The sequence below is a fragment of the Scyliorhinus torazame genome, chromosome 9, assembly GCF_047496885.1.
Source record: "Scyliorhinus torazame isolate Kashiwa2021f chromosome 9, sScyTor2.1, whole genome shotgun sequence".
Taxonomy (NCBI): domain Eukaryota; kingdom Metazoa; phylum Chordata; class Chondrichthyes; order Carcharhiniformes; family Scyliorhinidae; genus Scyliorhinus; species Scyliorhinus torazame.
The window spans coordinates 147,551,709-147,573,253 of record NC_092715.1 but is presented as its reverse complement, the minus strand read 5'-3'; the positions used below and the strand labels follow the sequence as shown (position 1 = coordinate 147,573,253).

Sequence of the window (21,545 nt, the reverse complement as noted above, 5' to 3'; positions counted from 1 at the left end):
CGACAGCATAGGCGCCAGCATCTCTTTCCGCAGCTCCTCAAAACATGAACTCTTGAATGAACTCTTGCAGCTCCGGCCCACCTTCCACTTTATCTCCGGCCGCCGCCATCTTGTTTTTCTTCCCTCGCTTCTCCCGTTGCTCCAACGCCGCTTTTTTGGCCGTTTCACTTCTTGTCCAATCCATAAACAGTGAAGGGGGACCTCACTCTCCCCTTCCCACACGGAACGTCTTCAAAAAATTCCCGTTGGGGCTCTTCTAGAGAGCACGAAAGTCCGTGATCGCGGGAGCTGCCGAATCGTGCGGCTTAGCTCCGCATCGCCGCAAACGGAAGTCAACTTCAATCATCTTCAATCATCTGTTGAGAGATGTACACTTCCCGATGTCCTATCTCCAACTGCAATATATCCAGCTAAATCTAAAACTTTGAAGCTTTTTTACCTTCAAAGGTGCTCCAGTAGCTAAGCAACACCTGCACACATCTGCTGGTCTATTTATTCTTCAGGCCATGGCCCTCTTTTATTGTGCGCCGTATCACAATAGAAACACGGTTGGAACTTAACCAACCCCAACACATACAAACACCTATGTCCAGTATGAATTGAACTATAGGTTTTACCCTTCCAGGCACAGAAACATTAATTTAAACACACTTAAAACTATACCTTATTTATAGTATAACTTATAGTATAACTATACCTTAATACAAGTATAAAGCCCTTAAACCTACCTTTGTTTTCCTAACAAAGGCAAGTTATGGTAACTCATATCGCTTTACAGGTGCTGACTGTATATCTCCTGCTCTTTGTTTTCTTTAGTTTCAAATGTTCAGTGTTTGCCGTTTTTTTCATTTTCCTACTATGATTTCATGATGACTTCTGATAATTTGCCACTAGATGGCAGCCAATTGCCATCTAGAGTTTTCAGAACTAAGTAAATCCTTACATCCGTAAATGCACCAATTTATTGACACAGGTTTCCATGCCTCATTTGATGCCTCATTTCAAACCTGCATTTCCGACAGTATCACGCACATTCAATACTACAGTGGAGTCCCGATACGAGAGAACCACATTCGTTCCGGGCAGGGTGGATGGGGGGTTTCTGAGCTGGCAGCGGGCTGGGATTAAAAGAATGGGGGACCTATTCATCGATGGGACTTTTGCGACCCTAGGGGCGCTAGAAGAGAAATTTGGGTTAAACCCCGGGAATGCTTTTAAGTACATGCAAGTGTTTATGAGACGGCATGTGAGGGAATTTCCACTGCTCCCAGCACGAAGGATTCAGGACAGGGTGATTTTGGGTGTATGGGTCGGAGAATGCAAGGTCTCGGCGATCTATCAGGAACTGCAGGAGGCGGAGGAGGCCTCGGTGGAGGAGTTAAAGGGTAAGCGGGAGGAGGAGCTGGGGGAGGAGCTGGATGAAGATCTGTGGGCTGATGCCCTGAGTAGGGTTAATTCTTCCTCCCCTTGCGCCAGGCTCAGCCTAATACATTTCAAAGTTGTCCATAGGGTGCATATGACTGGGGCGAGGATGAGTAGGTTTTTTGGGGTGGAGGACAGGTGTGTGAGGTGCTCGGGGAGCCAGCAAATCACGGCCACATGTTCTGGACATGCCTGGCGCTGGAGAGGTTCTGGAGGGGCTTTGCGAGGACTATGTCCAAAGTGGTGAACACCCGGGTCAAGCCGAGCTGGGGGATAGCATTATTTGGGGTAGCGGACGAGCCGGGGGTGCAGGAGCCGAAAGAGGCCGGTGTTCTGGCCTTTGCGTCCCTGGTAGCCCGACGGAGGATCCTACTAATGTAGAGGGATGCAAAGCCCCCAAGCGTGGAAGCTTGGATTAACGATATGGCAGGGTTCATTAAGCTGGAAAGGATAAAGTTTGCCTTGCGAGGGTCTGTGCAGGGGTTCGCCAGGTGGTGGCAACCATTCCTAGACATTCTCGCGGAACTTTAGGTGGAGGTCAACAGCAGCAGCAACCCGGCGGGGGGGGGGGGGGGGGGGGCGTTTGGTTTTTCTGTTTTGTTTAGGCTAGAGTGGGGTGTTTTCCTTACTGGCGTGTTTCTTTGTTAAATGGGGGTTATTGTATTTTGTTGGAAATCTCATGTATAATTTTTGCTTGTTTTGTGCTTTATTCTTTTTTTTCTGGTTGGAGTGTTTTGTTGAAAATCGTTGAAAATTTTAATAAATATATATATATTTAAAAATATGACAGTGGAGTGTCAGCCTCGATTATGTGCTCAAGTTTCTGCTATGGGGCTGTATGTTCCAAGTATTGACTGTAACCTTCTGGCTCCCAAGTGTCAGATTTGGGGAACACCAAAGATGTGTTGGGAACTCCTTGGACGTTCCCTGGTGAGGGTTTACACAGCGATTCTCCAGAAGCGTTAACTTCCACTGGATAATTGTGTTGCGCTGGGAACTTTCCCACCAAGTGATTTAAATCAATAACTTTGGATGGTTCGGCCAGTCTCACACTAACAGTAACTCTGAAAGAGTCTGAAAAAATAAAAATACTTCTAACTTCAGAGTAATCATTTCACCACACCCAGATCAAACCCTGCATAGGACACCACTCCCACATCCCGACCCTCCCTCAACAACTTCCCAACATTGCCTCCAAATAAGCACACACCCCCACCACACCCCCATCCCCAGTATTCCCCATTCCTATGCCCCCCCCCTCCACCTGACCCATCCTGAACTGACCCACCCCCAACCCGACTTGGTCCTCAACCCCCTCAAACCCAACCCTTAATTCCCCTTCCACAAACTGATCCCCATCCCCCTGATATCCGAATTCCCTGATGTCGGACTTCATCCCGATGTCTGACACATTCCCCAATGTCCAAGCTCCACACGCCTGACCACTCCCCCGTCCCAACCTGATGTGCCACCCGTGATGACCAACCACACCGTTGTCTGACTTACCTTGACATCCGCCCCCCCCTTATTTAAAGTTTACTCCATCACTCCGCTTCGTTTACACTTTGCCACTGGAGACAGGGACCCGCTGCGCTGTGTGATTCTCCATCAGGCCTGAGGCAGGAAAAGGGGCAGCACGATGCCGCAGTTGTTAACATTGCTGCCTCAGTTCCCAGGTTCGATCCTGGCACTCGGTCACTGTCTGTGTAGAGTTTGCACATTCTCCCCATGTTTGCATGGGTTTCGCCCCCACAACCCAAAGATGTGCAGGGTAGGTGGATTGGCCAAGCTAAATTGCCCCTCAATTGGAACCAATTAATTGGGTACTTTAAATTTTTGTTTTTTAAAAAGCCTGAGGCTGGAAGTTCGGGCGAGAAAGGCACTTTAGAATTTTAGCACAGGTAAGTGGCTATGGACTGACAATGAACTTAAATGAAACCCATCACATTGCTGTTTGAGAGAGCTTGCCGTTTCAAATAATCTGCCACATTTCCTCATATTGTAATCGGATGAAGTATTTTTTGGAAAGAGTTAAAGTCATGAAAGGCACAATATAAATACAAATCTTTCTTTCCTTTAACATCCTCTATTCAATATAATTTGAATGGTATTTATTCTACTGATATACCTTTGGTCCCAGACTATGGGCAGTTTAGGATTTCCCTGATCCGAAGGATTAGTCTTACTAATCTATTTCTGACGAAGCCACCAAAGGAGTGTTAACAGTTTTTCTGTAAAGAACAGAACAGCTTTCACTAGAGGGATATGACTATTCCAGGCCATAAACAATGAAACAGGTTTCAGCGATCCTCTAATGGGAGATTTTTTGAGTAGATCACTGAAAACGAAATCATCTACATTTTCAACATGGATCCTTGTCAATTAAGACATCCTAAAATAGAGTCTAGGATTTTTAAACTTACTCAATGTAAACATACAGTTTATATTTTTAGTGGGGTTTTATTATAAACATTTCAGAGTATAAAACAAAGTTACAGAGTCTTCAAAATATACATCTGCTAACAGTCCTTTGTTATCTGCTAACAGGTTATCTTCTTTAAGAGAAGTATATATTTAAATCCATAAGTATCTATAAATATCTACCTAATACTTTTCTTAAAGGGATAATAGGCTCATACTCACAACTGTCTCACGGGACTTGTCTGTCCAACCAGGCAATTGAACAGAACAGTGACTTCATCCCCTTGCAGGGAAGATTGACTGATAACTGTTGAATCTATCTCTTTTAATATATTTTTCTTCCTATTTCTGGTAACAGCCCAATGTGTCTCTTATCTATATAATGCGTAGTTCCCTTACAATTTTGTAGTTTTATTTAATTGTATTGACAATCTGTCTTTAAAAGCCGATTTATGTTTCTTTTAATACTAATTTGAGTGTCAAACGTTTTAACACATGTCCAATCAGCAGGTCATTCAAAGAGTGACTTTATTCAGTTATCTCTCAGGTATCAAGAGTATTTAAATATACAGTTTAATAGAAAGTTACTGTTGAGAATGTCTCTATTCTATTTATCTGTGTGCCAAATGTCTTAAATATATAGTTAGACAGAAAGTTGCTATTAAAAATGTCTCTATTCTATTAATCTCTCATGTGTCAAGAAATTATATGGTTGGACAGAAAGTTACCAAATTGGTTCTATTCTGTTATCTTGTACATGGCCTCTTTGGTTACAGCTACAACTGTAGTTAGATAATTCAAAGGGATTTATGTTCTGTCAACCAAGGATCTTTTAAATTTGGATTATTTGGTATGTTCGAGGCAACGTAATTAGTCTAAGGGTGGCATACGTGTCTTTTTCCATGTGTCTACTGGATTCTAAAAGTATATTTTTAATGATTTTACTCTACTTGGGCTGAACACACTATGCATCAATTTTAAATTCCTGATTCTTATAAGCTTCTTTAGTTTAATCCGAATCTTGTGGTCAGTGTGTTATTCACCACAAGACAAATCGCGCTGCCCAACGTGAGACTGAGCTGTACAGGCTAGATGCACGTGGCACTCAATTGCAATATTATACATAAATTCGACACATTTGGTTTCCATAACAAAAAATGGATGCAAGTTCTGACTTATAAAATTTAGTGTGTTTAAATATTCATCACATATTAATCATCTGCTTAAAATGAGAAGACTCCACTCAGAAATAGATTATTTTTATACCAACAGAGTTTTCAGTTATGAGTCAGACACATTGAAATCTAATAGATGAATTAGATTGGATGGATATGAAAATTGCACAGGTCTATAGGATTAGGACTAGTGCTCACAGGGAGGATAAATATCAGTTGGACTAGCTGAGCCAAATGGCTTGTTGCCATGTTGTAGTTTCCATGTAATTCTATGTAACAGCTCACCTAATATGCATTTCTCACATCCTTCTCCACACTGTATGCAGTCTTCATAGTCAGGATCTGCAATTTCACCTGTGGATTGTAAATACAGGTTTATTGATAATGTAAGTGAGAGGTGTACTTTGCAACACAAATTATACTTTGTTGTTTTTTAATGATTCTGATAAATTGTTCCTCTTTCTGTATTACCTTCAGATTGACTGTACAGTTCTGTATGCATCAAATCTATTAATTTTCCATTCTAAATCTGAACCTAGGCACAAGTGGGCTGAAGTGGAGACTGAGATTGGGATATAGGCAGGACAGGGTTGAGGAACAAAGTGAGATTAGATTCAAAGTAGGCAGGATAGGGCTGAATCAAGAAATGTATTTATGACTTCAATTCTGGTTTTCTTAACTGATTAAATTAATTGGAAAATAATTAGCAATGAATTAGTTCACTTCATGAAACAGCGTTAAGTGGATTTAAAAAGCAAGTATTATTTTCGAAACAAAGCCAACATGTCTGGTTCATGTTTTTCTAAATTTTCAGAAACCAGTCAAAAATTGGACAAGTGGCAACCCTCACCAATAGAATTAATTTAATTACTGACAATGCAAACTGAAATTATAATAAAAAGTGAGATGTGTCTGTTGAAATATTATTAATTAATATAGTTCAGTTTTGTTATATAGTGCATCAACATAATTAATAATTCAGTGCTTCTGACAGTAATAGTTTCACACATGGTTAGAATTATATTATGTTGATGGAATAGAGTTTTAATACAGATCATGATCATCTTACACAGTCTCATAAAACAGAGGATCTTCAAATTTTGCCAATGGCACAGAGAACAAGAGAGGGAGATCAGTATGACCTGGTACAAGGATATTAAATTCATCCCGCCCTGTCCCCATTTAACCTAATTGTGTGGATTTTGTGGTGAGCAAAAAAGGGACATGTAAGAAGCAGGAATATTTTTGAACTGACTTAATCATATCTTAATCGAACTTTGTGGTTGAGATTTGTGAAAATTATTTAACACAGGGTATATTGCATTGTTCAAATTTAGTGAAGGTTTAGTGTTAGTGTTAAATTCGAGTAATTTGAGCGTTATCTCATTTTTTCTTGCAATTCCCATGACTGAACAGTCAAGTAAATTATCAAGTGTATAAGGTTTTGTCTTACAAACAACACTGATCTCTAACCTCTCTGATGACTGCCTACAAGGTTTTTGTGACTTCAGAATGGACACTTGCTCTAATTGAGCATCTGATCGAGTGCAGTGCCCTCTACAGGGGATTTATGGTGTCTGTGATCAGTGTAAGAAACACCAGGCGTGATCTATCGACCTCGCTGCTCCCGACTCGGGACACGACAAAGCTGGCAAGTCTCACGAGAGGCCTCTCACACGATTTACCGGCCTCGTCACGCCTCGTGAAATCTGATGAGATCTCGCGAGGCATAGCAATCTGGATCCTGGCCATTGAGATTGGGACCCAGATTTGTATATTCGAGTGAGCAATTAGTCTCACTTGAATTTGTCCATGGCTGATCCAGCTAGTGCCTGAGACCCAACGGGTTCACCTCGGAGACCCCAAGCTGCATGTTTAGTACTGGTTTCCACAAACATGGTCCAGGCATACTGGCCCTTTGTGGGGTGGGGGGGGGGGGGGGGGGGGGGGGGGTTGGGGGGGGGGGTCTCTTCGGGGGGGGGGGGGGGTGATACCACCTGCTTACCATGACACTGCCAGCCTAGCACCCTGGCAGTGCCATCTAGCCATCTTGGCTGTGCCATCTCGGTGCCACCCTGGCAGTACCAGGGAACCCAGGTGGCACTGCCAGGCTGGCAGGGACACTGCCAGGATGCCAGGCTGGCACTGCCAAGGTTCCCAGGTGGCACCATTCCTGTTCCAGAGATCGGGCCCAGGGGTGCATTGCACTTATTAGGTGACCCCATTATTGGTGAGTTGGGGTGTTGAATCCGCGGTGGGGGGGGGGGGGGGGGGGGTTCTAGAGATCGGGGCTCTATTTAAAAATGGGACTAAGTGCGGCCTCTGCGGGGTATTCCTTGCCGAGACCCAGAATGAAGCAGAGTCCTGTTTAATAGCGGGGTCGTTCTTGCTGCTGCCAGCACCGGGAAACACCCAGCTAAACGCACTCGCCATGGGACTTTGTTTCATTTCCGTTAAATCGTGCCCCACATGGATCTTCAAATAGTTTGATAAATTCTCACTTAGCTACCAAGGGTTTAAACCAGGATGTAGAAAGCAGCCAATCTAAATTATATTTAATAGATGTGCAGAAAGCAAAATAAAGATTGAAGAATATAGACTGGATTAACAGAGAGAGAAGCAGATGATAAGAAAAAGTAAAACAAATCTTCAAAGGTTTTTAAAAAATCTCCAATATTATTCCCCTCCGAAGGAATCATCTGAAATAAACTAATTTTCCAGGGCCAGATGTTGTTTTGTTTGGTTTATCATTTATCAATTAGCACTTATTATGCTGTTACAAACTCTCATCTGCCTGAACCAATCCTATCTTTTTCTACCCTTTTTACTGCAGAAGTATTGGAACATGCCCCAGGTTCTTCTCATTGTATTAATTTCAGTGCTGAGTCTCTCAGTGAGTACTGTTCCAGCACATCCTGTGAAGAGCAGGATGTCTCTGAGGGGAACTTCAGAATTCCTGACTTAAGTATTAATGTGCAGGAGCCAGCGGTTGTTGTCTGATTTACCCTATTATAACCATGAGCGTTAATAGCCTCTTATTGCAAAATCTGACCATTTTTTTTTACTTGACTGTATAGGATCCTCAAGCATTACTCATCAATATCTATCTGGTAATCAATGAAAATAGATTCAAAACATAGAAACTACTCAGGGTAAGGCTAACCATGAATAAATTGCACATGAGACTTTGCATCAATTCATAGGAGATATGGGGTTGGATTTTAAAATGTATCCGCACCATCACCCCAACCCCCACCACCCCCACCCAGCGTTCATAAAATCGCAAAATCCCTACAGTACAGGAGGCCATTCGGCCCATCAATCTGCACCAATCTTCTGAAAGAGCACTCCACCCAAGTCCACACCCCCGCCCAATCCCAATAACTCTTTAACCTAACCTACACATTTTCAGACATTACGGGGCAATTTAGCATGGCCAATCCACCTAACCTACATATCTTTGGACTGTGGGAGGAAACCGGAGCATCCGGAGGAAATGCAAGCAGACACGGGGAGAATGTGCACACTCCACACAGACAGTCACCCAAGGTCAGAATTGAAACCTGGTCCCTGGTGGTGAAGCAGCAGCGTTAACCACTGTGCCCTGTGAAAGTCAGTGGCGAGCCCACTCCAGCTTGACAAGCTTGCCCCGCACATTATTATGGCCATTGGGTTATTTGTGGGTGCACATGCCTTGTGCCTTCATCAGGGAGTTGCTGGACAATCAAATGGCCGGCCGCTCAGTGCTCCTAGCACTGTCACATGAACACGTGGCCACCACAGGTTGTACAGCCAATCCTGAAGAAGGAATGCTGCAAGGGAGCTGGATTTTAAGGTAGGTTTCACCAGAGCCAGGCTGGTGGACTGGGGGCGTGGAGGCGGGGTGAGTATCGCAGTGGGGGAGGGGGAGGGGATAATGTAGGAGGAGTACCTTGGGGAGGCCTCAATGGACACAGAGGGCCCAACAGCAAGGAAGCCCCCCCCCCCCCCCCCCCCCCCACACCCCACCCCGCCGTCCTTGCCCAGCCAGCACTGTGGCAGATTACACTTTGATTCTGGTTAACATCAGCAATTGATTTTCAGAGAAAATAAAAAACAACAATGTTTATTCACATTTAAGGGACCAACCTAACCATACTTCCAAAGGAGGTTTATATTAGACTCAAAACATTAACTGTTTCTCTCTCCATAGATGCTACCAGACTAGCAGAGGATTTCTAGCACTTTGTTTATATTTCATATATCTAAAATGTATTTCAACTTTCTCTTTCCCTTTCACCTGAGACACCTGTCCCTCTTCTTTGCTTGTGCCCTTTCCTTATTGCAATTTCCAGATATTTTCTCCTTCACTAATGCACTGCTAACTGCTAGTTCCTTGATGATGCTTTCATTTTGCTGCCAATGTGCAAGTGTGGAATTAAGCAGGGCTTCGGATGAGTTGCAATTTGTAAATTGTATAGAGAATATAGTAGAGAAACAGACCATTCAACCCAACTAGTCTGTGCTGTGGTTCTCATATTCCACATGACCGTTCCCTCTTCACCCATCCCCTTATTCTATCGACCTCATCTCAACCTTTCAACATATATTTCTATTCCCTTATTTTCCTTGTACTCATCTGGTTTTCTTCTGAATGCACCTAAGTTATTTGCCTAGACCACATTTTGTGCTGGCAAGTGCCACATTCTAATCACTCACGAATTAAAAACATTTCTTATTTCCTCTTTGGTTTATGTGTGACTATTCATGATCCCTGAATTAAAATTTTCCCAAAATTGGAAATGTTCTGTCCACATCTACCCTGTTCAAACATTCATAATTTAATAGACATCTACCAGTCTATCACTAAATTTTCTCATTTCCAAAGGAAAATGTCCCAACCTTTTCATTCTTTCCCAATAACTATGGATGGGATTCTCCGCACCACCAGCCCTGTTTTCCAGCACAGCCCACCATCAGCGGGACTCTCCCTTCCCGCAGCCAGTCAATCGGATTTCCCCTTGTGACCACACCACGCTGTCGGGAGACCTGCGGTTGTGGGTGCGCTGCCAGCAAAGCAGAGGATCCCGTCGAAGGAGAATCCCGCAGATGATCTCTCAGTTCTGATGACATCTTTGTTACCATTTTTGTGCATTCCCCACTGCTGCCATGTCCTTTTCATGGTATGGAAGCCGTGGGGGAAGAAATTAGCTGGTGTTCCACCACTTCTGACAACACTTTGCAAACTTATTCTTGATTCTCTGGGGACCAGCAGCACCACAGGCCTCACACCTGTGTGAGCTGCATGAACAAATATCTTCCCATGGAACTGCATGTGCACGGTACACTAAGCCTGACCAATGAAGGGCATAAAGTTACAAACTATCTGAGACAGTATTGGACTCAGTCTGAAGGTGACAAAAGGCACAGATAAATGATGCAGCGGCAGTGAGGTGGAGGTGGCCGATGTCGCAGAGGTGGAAATAGGTGATGTTGGTAAGGATCTGAATTTGAAGCTTGACTCAAGGTTAAGCAAGATGAAGCGCTAGAGAAACAGCAAAGCAGAGGGCTTTAGGGAAAGTATTCCGGAGTGCAGGGCCAAAATGCCTGAAGGCATTGCAATCCTTTATGCTCCTTTAATTTAATTCTGAAGAAGCTGCCAAAGAAAGGAGTGAGTCGGATGCTTGGGTGTGGAGTTACAGATTACAGCCAAACAGGATTGCTCATGCCCAATATTAAGTTGAAGAAAGAATTTGCTCATGCAAGATGTTAATTCAGTTAAGGAATTGTACATTACAATCAGTCAAGTTGCTTACTTGGACAAGCAATATCTTGAGACTGTGGCTGGGATGGAAACTGGATTAATAGAAGAATTAATGATGTAACAGGTGGGTGGCAATGATATGTTTGAGGACTTGGGGAGGAGAAGGCAGTTGTAGACGAGGCTGTAGATGGATTGAGCAGAGGATTCTATGTTACCTGAGGAGGGTGTGATGATGGAATCATGATCAAGAATTCCCACCTCCAGTGGACGACGCAGAGCAAAGCAAATGTGTCAGGTAAGAGCCCAGGAAGATCCCTGGGCCAAACAAATCAGCTCTTACTGCATGAGGTTGCACTACAATAATTGATTTGGTGTCCCAGGGGAGAAATGATGGTCTGTAACTTCTGAACTGATGATTCTCAAAGATGTACTGTGGAACCCCACCCCCAAAAGATTCCCAGGTAATGATTTTATGGCAACTGCCCGGGAAGTGCAAACATCCATTGGGCAATTTCCCTGCAATTGGAGCTTCTAAAAATAAATACAAATCAAAACTTCAGATGGTTCCAATTGTCTTACCAGAAAAATGACCCAGGAAATGTCTGAAGGATTAAAATCACTTCTAGCTCCTGGACACCTATAGTGCTGATCAATCCGCAACCCCATGGGACATCCTTCCATGTACCCCACCCACCCCTCCAGAACCCTGCCGATGCCCCTGGCCCCCCCCCATGGGGCTCCCCCCACCACCCCAAATACCACCGCAAACCCCCTACAGGACATACCCCACCCCACCACCCCATCTACCTTCCTCAGAACTAGTACCATATAAATAGGGCATGTCTTCTTTACCTCTGACTCTTCAGCCCTCAATACAAGGCCTCGACAACCCGCTACACCAGACTGTTTTTGCTTGGCCAGAGTCGGGGAAGGTCAGGCAAGAAAGAAGAGGCTGGAATTTAAGCTAAAAACCAGGAGCAGATAAGTGACAACACAACTCTGATCACCACTCGATGGAAATTTATGACTGACATTTGGCTGTGTCCACCTGAACCAAAGAACTTAACTTTTACTTCTATTATGGTCTAATTCTTTTTAATTCTAACAGAAGGTCTTCTTCAGTCCAATGGAGTTTTGAAAGATCTATAAAATTAACCTAGCTTCTTTTTCATATGCAAAATAACCTATTGTGCTTTTTCCATGTTTCCTGTTTATTTTTTGAAGATTGGTTTGAAATTGAGTTTTCCTTTATAAGGTGATCCCTCTTAAATTGCCTTGAGAAAATAATTTAGACAAAACAGTATAATCAGCACCTTTAACACAATAAGCCACTGTTATAACCCACAGGTATGTCACGGGTGGGATCAATTAACTTCCCCGTGAACCTTGCAGAATACAAGCTCCCCTGTTAAGGGGATGGAGGACCTCGGCATGGTAGCACAGTGGTTAGCATTGTTGCTTCATAGCGCCAGGGTCCCAGGTTCGATTCCCGGCTTGTGTAACTGTCTGTGTGGGATCTGCACGTTCTCCCCGTGTCTGCGTGGGTTTCCTCTGGGTGCTCCTGTTTCCTCCCACAAGTCCTGAAAGACATGCTTGTTAGGTGAATTGGACATTCTGAATTCTCCCTCTGTGTACCCAAACAGGCGCCGGAGTGTAACGACTAGGGGATTTTCACAGCTACTTCATTGCAGTGTTAATGTAAGCCTACTTGTGATACTAATAAAGATTATTATTATTAAACAATTTATAGTTGTATGGCATATAAAGACGGCCAGTTAGGCACCGGCAAGGCAGACCCAATTGGGATCTACCGTGGGATGTATACAATAATTATTGTAAATAAACTACGTTTTTTCAACTACTCGGTGTGGATTCCTTCGTGATCAAGCCACCCTAAAGCATTTCACAGAAATATAATAAGACATAAAAGTGACAGCAAGTCAAAGAAGGAGACAGTAGGAAAATTGACCAAAAGCTCTATCAAAAAGGTGTGTCTTGAAGGAAAGAGAAGTGGAGATGTTTAGGAAGGAAATTTCAGACCTTTGAATCTAGACACCGAAGGCACGTCTGACAATAGTGAAGCAAATTAAATCCAGAAAGCATAATAGACTAGAATTGGAGACATTCTAACTCAGAAAGTTGTTAGGCTGGAGGGGGTAATCGAGATAGGAGGAGTTTGGCCATGGAGGGATTTGAACATGGTGATAAAAAACTTTAAATAGAGGCATTGTGGGACAGCATGCACAGGTATGAACAGGACTTGAATCAAGTTAGGAGTTTTGTTTGAACTCAAGTTTATGGATAGTGGAATGTGAGAGGCCAACTGGGAACAATGGAATAGACAATTCTGGAGGTAACAAAAGCACGGATAAGGATTTCAGTACCAGATGGGATGGTGCAGAGGTGGAGATGAGCCTTTTCAGGATGAAAATCCTAGGATAACTAACTATCTACCTTTTGGCGCTGCCTTTCCCTGATCATCTTTCATTATTTTCAGAAAAATGAAATTCTATTTATTGAACCATGTCCGCCTAAATGGTTTGTATTTTTGAAATATGCAGAGTGCATGCAATTTTAAATGAAGCTTCACATGTAAGGTATGATAACACATATAGATGGCAACATCTCTTAAAACAGTCTTCTCTCTAAGACAGCTTTTAGTTCTCAACCACTTTGCTGTTCATTTTCATTGTCTAACCTATAAAATAAGAGATTAGAAATCTGTTTCGGCTAATAAATATGGTGGTTAATTTTAATTAACTGTAAAAATGTGAGGGAAAATGTAATACATTATGTACATGAGTTTATTCATGTACAGTAATTACATTAACTATTAAACCCTTTGTGAAGGTAGCGGAGAGTCATGTTAGTAATTCATTTGGAACATGTTACATATCGATTGTTAATCAAGAGATGTTGGAATCCGGTATTAATGCAAGCTTACATATAAAGTATTTAAATAAAATATAACCTGAATATATCACCTGTTTCAGTGCTTTCCATATAGCAAACATGCACCAACATGATGTAACTCTTGTGAAGAGTCAACTGGCATCTTTTAAAAATTGCTCCCCCCACCCCCCCAATTTTCCCCATTTTAACCACTTTGTCTCGGCAGTGTATGGTACACGTTTGTGGGCATTAATTTATTTAATCAAAGTATTATTTAAGTATAACAATACATTCTAATGGACTATTCACTGCTATGTCCAATCCTCTCCTCACCAGGTGTCCACACATGTATACACTCCAGTAGGATAATAAAAGGTAATTGCAATAATGAAGGAAAGGAACCCTGGCTTCTTCTCAATATTACATTCATCAAATCATCCCATCCTCCCCTCTCTTACCTATTGAGAATCACTGAGATCAATAAAGACTTTTTGGTCACGACTTTGCGATGTTCATTCATGGCCATAATCGGCTTTGACAGAAATTAAACAAACTCCTACTAATTTTCATAATTAGAAATTCCCAGTTAGATGATTCTTACGTAATAGTGAAATTCTCCATTTGGGAGACTATGGACGAAATTCTCCGTTCCTGAGGCTAAGTGCGGGCGCCAACCGAGAATCCGTGGGTGATTCACGACAGGAAAATCAGCGTGAACCCCTCACCGATTCCTGTACCGGTGAGGGGCTAGCACTGGCGCTGTGTAGAACACCCGCGGATTGCGCGGAAAATGGCTGGAGAATCTCCAGGTCCTGCATGCGCAGGGCTGACGAGCTGCACCAGTCACACTGGAAAACATGGTGCTAGTTGTGCTGGAACCCTAACCCGCCCACCCCAACCCCACAGCCCACCCTCTGGCCACCCTCACCCACTCCCCACAGCCCTAGCAAAAGCCCCCCAACCAGTGGCACGGATACCGGATGACTGTGGCGGCGCTGGACGTTGTCCGCAGCCGACACGCCAGGTTTCCGACTGCTGGGACCACAAGAGACCCGCGCCATCGGAAACACGGCCCATCAGGGGTAGAGCTTTGTGGGTGGGTCAGCTGATGACGTGCCGACGGCGTTGCGATTGCATGATGCTAATTTGGGGGGGGCGGAGCATCGCGATCCGGCGTCGGAGGCCATTCTCACCGATCTCGATTTTGTCGTCGGGCTATGGAGAATTCCGCCCTCTGTTCTCCCACCGGAGCTGAATTGCACTCAGAAGCGCAAATGAGGAAGCAATTCCCAATCCTTAGCCATGCAAATTTATGCATGGGAAGTATTGCAAGGGACAAGGGAATCCCACTATTAGGTCGCCATTTTACGTGGGTGGCCTGACGACAAGGTTCTGCAGCTTGCCAAGCCACTGCATCACAATTCAGCACCGCACCCCCCACCCCCCCACCCCCGCAGCGCAATTCAGCCCCGTCCCCAGATTTTCTGGGTCTCCCTTTCCCCCCCACTAGTACAGGGGAGACCCGACTTACATACCCACTGAGACCCCCTAAATAAAGGGACCCCTCAGAGACCCCCTAAATAAAGGGATCCCCAGAGACCCCTAAATAAAGCGATTCCCAGAGACCCCCTTAATAAAGGGATCCCCCAGACACCCCCTTAATGAAAGGTTTCCCCCCCCCACACAGTGACTCCCTAAATAAGTGTTGTCAATTTCTAGCTGACCACTTCAAAATCACTCAAGCATGAAGGGAGATTATTTGAAAGCACTTAATTGTTTGATGTGGTCCAGCAGCTGTCAATCTAAGCTCGTATTTATAAACATTGTTGTTAGAGCACTCAAGAGTTACTCAACCAAGGAAGATGAATGGAACAATGCAGACAGCTGTGTGTATGTGTGTGTGTGTGTGTGTGCGTGTGGAAGCTGTCAATCACAGCCTAGTAAAATCAATATCAAACAGAGATGAATGCCTTAGCGATCAAAGATCTGAGAACCTTTAAACACAGCTGACTTGTTTTCTCTTTCCAGGAATTGACCGATAGTGCATGTCTGAGCCATGCATAATGGCCAGTTGAGTGTTACAACAGTAATTCTTTTCACTGCCTCTGTCTGGACTGCTCTCCAGCTTCCAAACAGAGGTTTTTCTTCTGGCAAGCTCTTTTCTGGGGGGCTACCTGACAGGAGTCCCTTTTCTGGGGGGCTTCCTGACAGGGGTCTCTCTTCTGATAGGTCTGTGGGGATCTCTTTATTTACATGGTCTCTGTAGGAGTCTCTTTATTTAGTGGGTCTCTGTGGGATATGTTGGGGGTGGGGTGGGCATATTTTTCATTGTGGGGGGGGGGGGGGGGGGAGGAGAGTAGCCCTCGGGTGGACTTTGGGGGCAACTCCCTTTAAGGGTTGCCCATTTGGCCCACCGCAAAGTCCACTGCATCAGGGGCATGCTTGTCAAGACCCATAGCACTTCTCGCCCACATTATCCCGGCCTAGAGGACTGGGGAATCACGTGGGCCCAGAGGACATGGTGCCCAGCACGGCAAGTGGATGTGAATGGGTCTTAATGACCTATTTTCACCCTCTCGCTGGCATGGGGCATGAACTTGAATCATGACATCAGCGGTGGGCCAGAGTATCCCGTTTTCTTCACAACCGCTGAATTTTGTGCCTCACCGGAAACTCCGCTACCGATGACATGAGGTGGAGAATTTCAGCCAATGGATATATTTTCATCTAAGTCCATTTTCTTTGTTAAAATGATCAAAAGCTCCACAAAACAAACATGATTTAGGTGCATATTTGCTATCTGGAATGCTCTGAAGCAGACGATATATTCAGGTTCCATTTTATTTACATACTGCATTTTTATTACAAGGAATTTCCATAAAGTAATCTGTCTTTGTAGTTGCAGTTGATATAATTCTTCAGTTTATCACTAGGATGCAGCTTTAAACCCGTGCAGTGCATGAAGAATCTGATTACTACTTACCTTCTTCACATTTTAGCTGCTGGCATCCTTCAGGGTTTGGGTAGTAGCCGGAGGAACACTTTACACAGTGTGTATCACTAGTGCACACTTCACAGTTACTGGAACATGGAAGGCAGATTTTACCAGCAGCAGGATAGTGAGATGTAGGACAATCCTCTCTGCATACAGAATTGAAAAGGTAACGGTCGTTCCTAAATTTATCTGAGAAGATATGGAAAATGTGAAAGGCACATTCATTTCATTTTTCATCAGTCAAAATTTGCATGAAATATAAATATCTTTAAATTATAAAACAAAATTTAATGGAAGTTCCACGCCAATAGTATGAACGTTTAAATGACTCATTAAATGCCACACACACAGGCTGCAAAATTTATTTGCCTGGTTTATAGCAGAGTTATGCAGGTTTCCTTTGATATCCAGGGGTAAGGACAGGCTTCTACCTATGTGGCTCGTGCTCCATTTTTCATTGATATGGGCACACGTAGCTGGGTCCCCTATGTGCATACAAGCATGTGGAAACAGCGCTATCCTGAAATCACACAGCCCAACCAGCTAATGTGACACCAGGAGAACAAGATTGGACAATGCTGGTCCCAGCAACCTCTCCTTTGTCCATTCCTGAAAAAAGAATCATAAAGCAGCAAGGTAAGTCTGACAGTAGTGCTAATTAAAGGGCCAGGCAAATGGAGAGCAAACAAGTAAAATCTATGGAACATCATTTATTAGAAAGTCTCTGAAAATCATCTGGAATGTTTTTTCGAGGTGTGTTGGTGCCTTGGACACCTTCACAGGGATTGCAGAAGAGTAGGTGACCCATGCATACAAAGGTTGCAATAGACATTGTATGGGGCACGGACAGAGCCTCCTTGCTGCAGCACACCAGGGAGTTCGAACAAAGGCTGTATAGAGGGCAATTTTTCTGCCCTGCCTTTGTCAAGGTGGAACTGGCCTCACCCATGGTCCTTAACAGGGACAGGAGTGTCATAATATACACCAGTATATTATGGTGCAGACACACACACACACTGATGGATATGCAGTGGGACTAATCAGCATACACAACACCGCAGCCAATCAACAGTGAGAGCACACGCACTATAAAGACAGGGGACAGGAGAGTTCCCGTTCATTCTAGTAGCAGCCAGCTCAGAGCACAGAGCTCACAGCCTGCAACACAGACATTCACCATGTGCTGAGTGCATCACCTGGTTAAGGCTAGGCAAGGGTCAACAGTTAAAGCTGGTATTGCATTTACCCACAGTTCAAGTATGTTAATATAGTTATCCTTATAATAAAATAGAGTTGCACCACTTCCAGTGTTGGTGACCTGTTTGTGATCCAGAACACCCAACACATCATGATACCAGGAGTGAACTGGTTCAGTCCAGATAGCAATACCTCAGCGTACAGTGACAACCAGCAACGATACCCAGGCAAGATGTTCAAGATCCGGGTTCCGCAGCAGCTCCAGTGCCACGGCGATCTCCGCGGAAACTGGCGGGCATTCCAGCAAAAGTTTGAAATCTTCCTACTGGCAGCCGAACTAGAAGACCTGGCCGATCCTGAAAACACAGAGCTTCTCCTCACCATCGCCGGTGCCAGAGCAGAAGAAATCTTTAAAAAATTCAAGCCCTCCAAGGGGCAAAACGGGAGCGACTTCCAGGCAATCCTGGACAAATTCGGCAAATACTATGAGGGAAACACACTCCAACCAGCAAGAAAAGGTAAGAGAAGTGCCAGTACTCACCTCGAGGCCGAAATCCCAGAGCAGAGAACAATTTTGGTCGACGGGCATCTTTCTAAAGGGACTGCACTTGCGCAGTTGCGCGACGCCGCGCATGCGCAATCACGAAAACGTCCATCAGTAAAGGAACCGCGATCTGCGCATGTGCAAACGCCGCCTACGTACTACGTCACACACGTCATGAAGTCAGAGGCCCTGGACCACGCCCATTTAAAGGGGAAACGTCCCAAATCAAAGAAAAAATCTTTTAAAGCTGTAAAACAACCTTCCTTCACCTGGAATGACAGCACAATGCCTCAAATTGAACCAGGAAATGAAATAAACCTATGAAGAACCCTGCAACAAACAGTTACCTACGCCCAAACCGAGTCCGATTCCGACTTCCCGCAGACCAGTGACACCGAGGACGTCTTTTCGAGTCGCTGTTATAACAAAGAACAGGCTGTACCTGAATAAAAACCACCAGCCGCTGTCGGTGCACAGCATTGATCCAGACGACAAGTGGTGTGCCACCCTGACGGTCTACCGATCCCAGATACGATTCCGCCTGGACACTGGTGCTTCCGCTAATCTCCTAGCGTGGTCAGCCTTTCAGACCCTTGGGGTTAAACCAACCATTCTTCCGTCGACCTGCCAACTAGTGGACTACAATGGCAACGTCATTCCTGCTACCGGTTCATGCCAACTCGAAGTGACGCACAACTCGCGAAAAGCCATCCTTCCCTTCGAGATCGTGGGCTCCTCGGAGGACTCTCTGCTAGGCGCACAGGCGTGCAAACTCCTAAACCTCGTTCAATGAGTACACTCTCTCTCTCTCCAGAGGACACGTCTGCCTTCCAGGATGCAGACTTCAGGGCGCAACTCAATGCCATCATCGACCAGCACGGTGACGTTTTTGAAAGCATGGACACGCTTCCATACACTTACAAAATCCTGCTCAAACAAGCGCCACGCCTGTGGTTCATGCACCTCGCAGAGTCCCAGCACTCCTCAAGGACCATCTCAAGGAGCAGCTGCAGGACCTCCAGGACCAAGGAGTGCTCTCCAGAATGACGGAACCAACCGACTGGGTCAGTTCCACGGTGTGCGTAAAGAAGCCCTCCGGCGAGCTCCGGATCTGCATTGAGCCAAAGGATCTGAATCGCAACATAATGAGGGAGCATTGCCCTATCCCCAAGCGCGAGGAGATCACGTACGAGATGGCTCAGGCCAACATCTTCACCAAACTTGACGCCTCGAAAGGATTCTGGCAAATTCAACTAGACAGGTCCAGCAGAAAGCTGTGTACCTTTAATACCCCGTTTGGCAGATACTGCTACAACAGGATGCCGTTTGAGATTATATCGGCGATCAGAAGTATTCCACCGGATCATGGAGCAAATGATGGAAGGCATTGAGGGTGTGCACGTCTATGTTGACGACATCATCATTTGGTCCACCACCCCACAGGAGCATATCAGTCGCCTCCAGCGCATTTTCAAACAAATACGGGACCAAGGCCTTCGCCTCAACAGAGCCAAATGTTCCTTCGGCCAGACGGAACTCAAGTTCCTAGGGGCCCACATCTCCCGGTTGGGTATGCGGCCGGATGCGGACAAGGTGGCAGCCATCACGGCCATGCAGAAGCCAGCGGATAAGAAGGCGGTCCTCCGATTTTTGGGCATGGTCAACTTCCTGGGGAAGTTCATCCCCAACCTCGCCTCCCATACCACACCTCTCCGGAACCTGGTCAGGAAGACGACAGACTTCCAATGGCTTCCCGCCCACGAGCGTGAATGGGAGGAGCTTAAGACCAAGCTTACCATGGCCCCGGTATTGGCATTTTTTGATCCCACGAAGGAAACAAAAATTTCAACGGATGCCAGCCAATCCGGCATTGGGGCGGTGCTCCTGCAACGCGATGAGGCCTCATCATGGGCCCCCGTTGTATATGCGTCACGTGCCATGGCCCCCACGGAACAGCGCTATGCGCAGATCGAAAAGGAGTGCCTGGGCCTGTTGACTGGGGTCGACAAATTTCATGTTTACGTGTACGCTCTCCCCCAATTCACTGTCGAGACCGACCATCGCCCGCTGGTCAACATTGTACAAAAAGACCTGAATGATATGACCCCTCGCCTCCAGCGCATTCTGCTTAAACTCTGGCGGTATGATTTCCAGCTCCTATACACCACGGGCAAGGACCTGATCATAGCCGACACTCTGTCCAGGGCAGTCAAAACCCCGTCTGACCCAGAGGGGTTCGTCTGCCAGGTTGATGCCCATGTGGCCTTCACGGCCTCCAATCTGCCGGCCACGGATGAACGCCTTCTCCACATTCGCCGCGAGACTGTGGCTGACCCCCTACTACAGCGTGTCATGTGCCTCATGACGGACTGGTGGCTCAAGGGCCAATGCTCACAGTTCTACAATATCAGAGACGATCTGGCAGTAATCGATGGTGTCCTCCTGAAGCTGGACCGCATCGTGATCCTGCACAGCATGCGCCAGCTCATTTTGGAACAGCTACACGAGGGCCATCTTGGCGTGGAGAAGTGCCGACGGAGGGCCCGAGAGGCTGTGTACTGGCCCGGCATCAATGAGGACATCGCCAACACAGTGCTCAACTGCCCCACCTGTCAGCGGTTCCAGCCGGCCCAACCACTTGAGACCCTACAGCCCCATGAGTTGCTCACGTCCCCTTGGTCTAAGGTAGGCGTTGACCTGTTCCATGTGCTCGGCAGGGACTATGTTCTGATTGTAGACTATTTTTCGAACTACCCGGAGGTTGTACGCCTGCACGACATCACATCATCGACGGTCATCCGTACCTGCAAGGAGACCTTTGCTCGTCACGGCATCCCACTCACTGTGATGTCGGACAATGGGCCCTGCTTCGCGAGCCAGGAATGGTCCAACTTTGCCAGCAGGTACAACTTTGTGCATGTGACATCCAGTCCCCTGCACCCCCAATCCAATGGCAAAGCGGAAAAGGGCGTCCACATCGTCAAACGGCTCCTCTGCAAGGCTGCCGATGCAGGATCCGACTTCTACCTCGCCTTGCTGACCTATCGTTCGGCCCCACTCTCCATGGGCCTGTCGCCAGCCCAGCTGCTCATGGGTCGCACCCTCAGGACCACGGTGCCGTCCATTCACGTCCCAGACCACGACCACGTTCCGGTC

The 21,545-nt window shown here is 45.6% G+C and overlaps 1 protein-coding gene across 2 annotated transcripts in view; it reads right to left on the bottom strand.

Moving 5' to 3' along the window:
- The window catches only part of pcsk5b (proprotein convertase subtilisin/kexin type 5b), a 602,404-nt gene that overhangs the window by 111,845 nt on the left and 469,014 nt on the right, over positions 1 to 21,545 (bottom strand). For both annotated transcript variants that reach the window (XM_072516608.1, XM_072516609.1), the window contains exons 23-24: positions 16,637 to 16,837; positions 5,304 to 5,372 (exon numbers count right to left, since the gene is read on the bottom strand). In XM_072516608.1, coding sequence (XP_072372709.1) covers positions 5,304 to 5,372; positions 16,637 to 16,837 — 270 coding nt within the window. The remainder of the gene's footprint in view (positions 1 to 5,303; positions 5,373 to 16,636; positions 16,838 to 21,545) is intronic.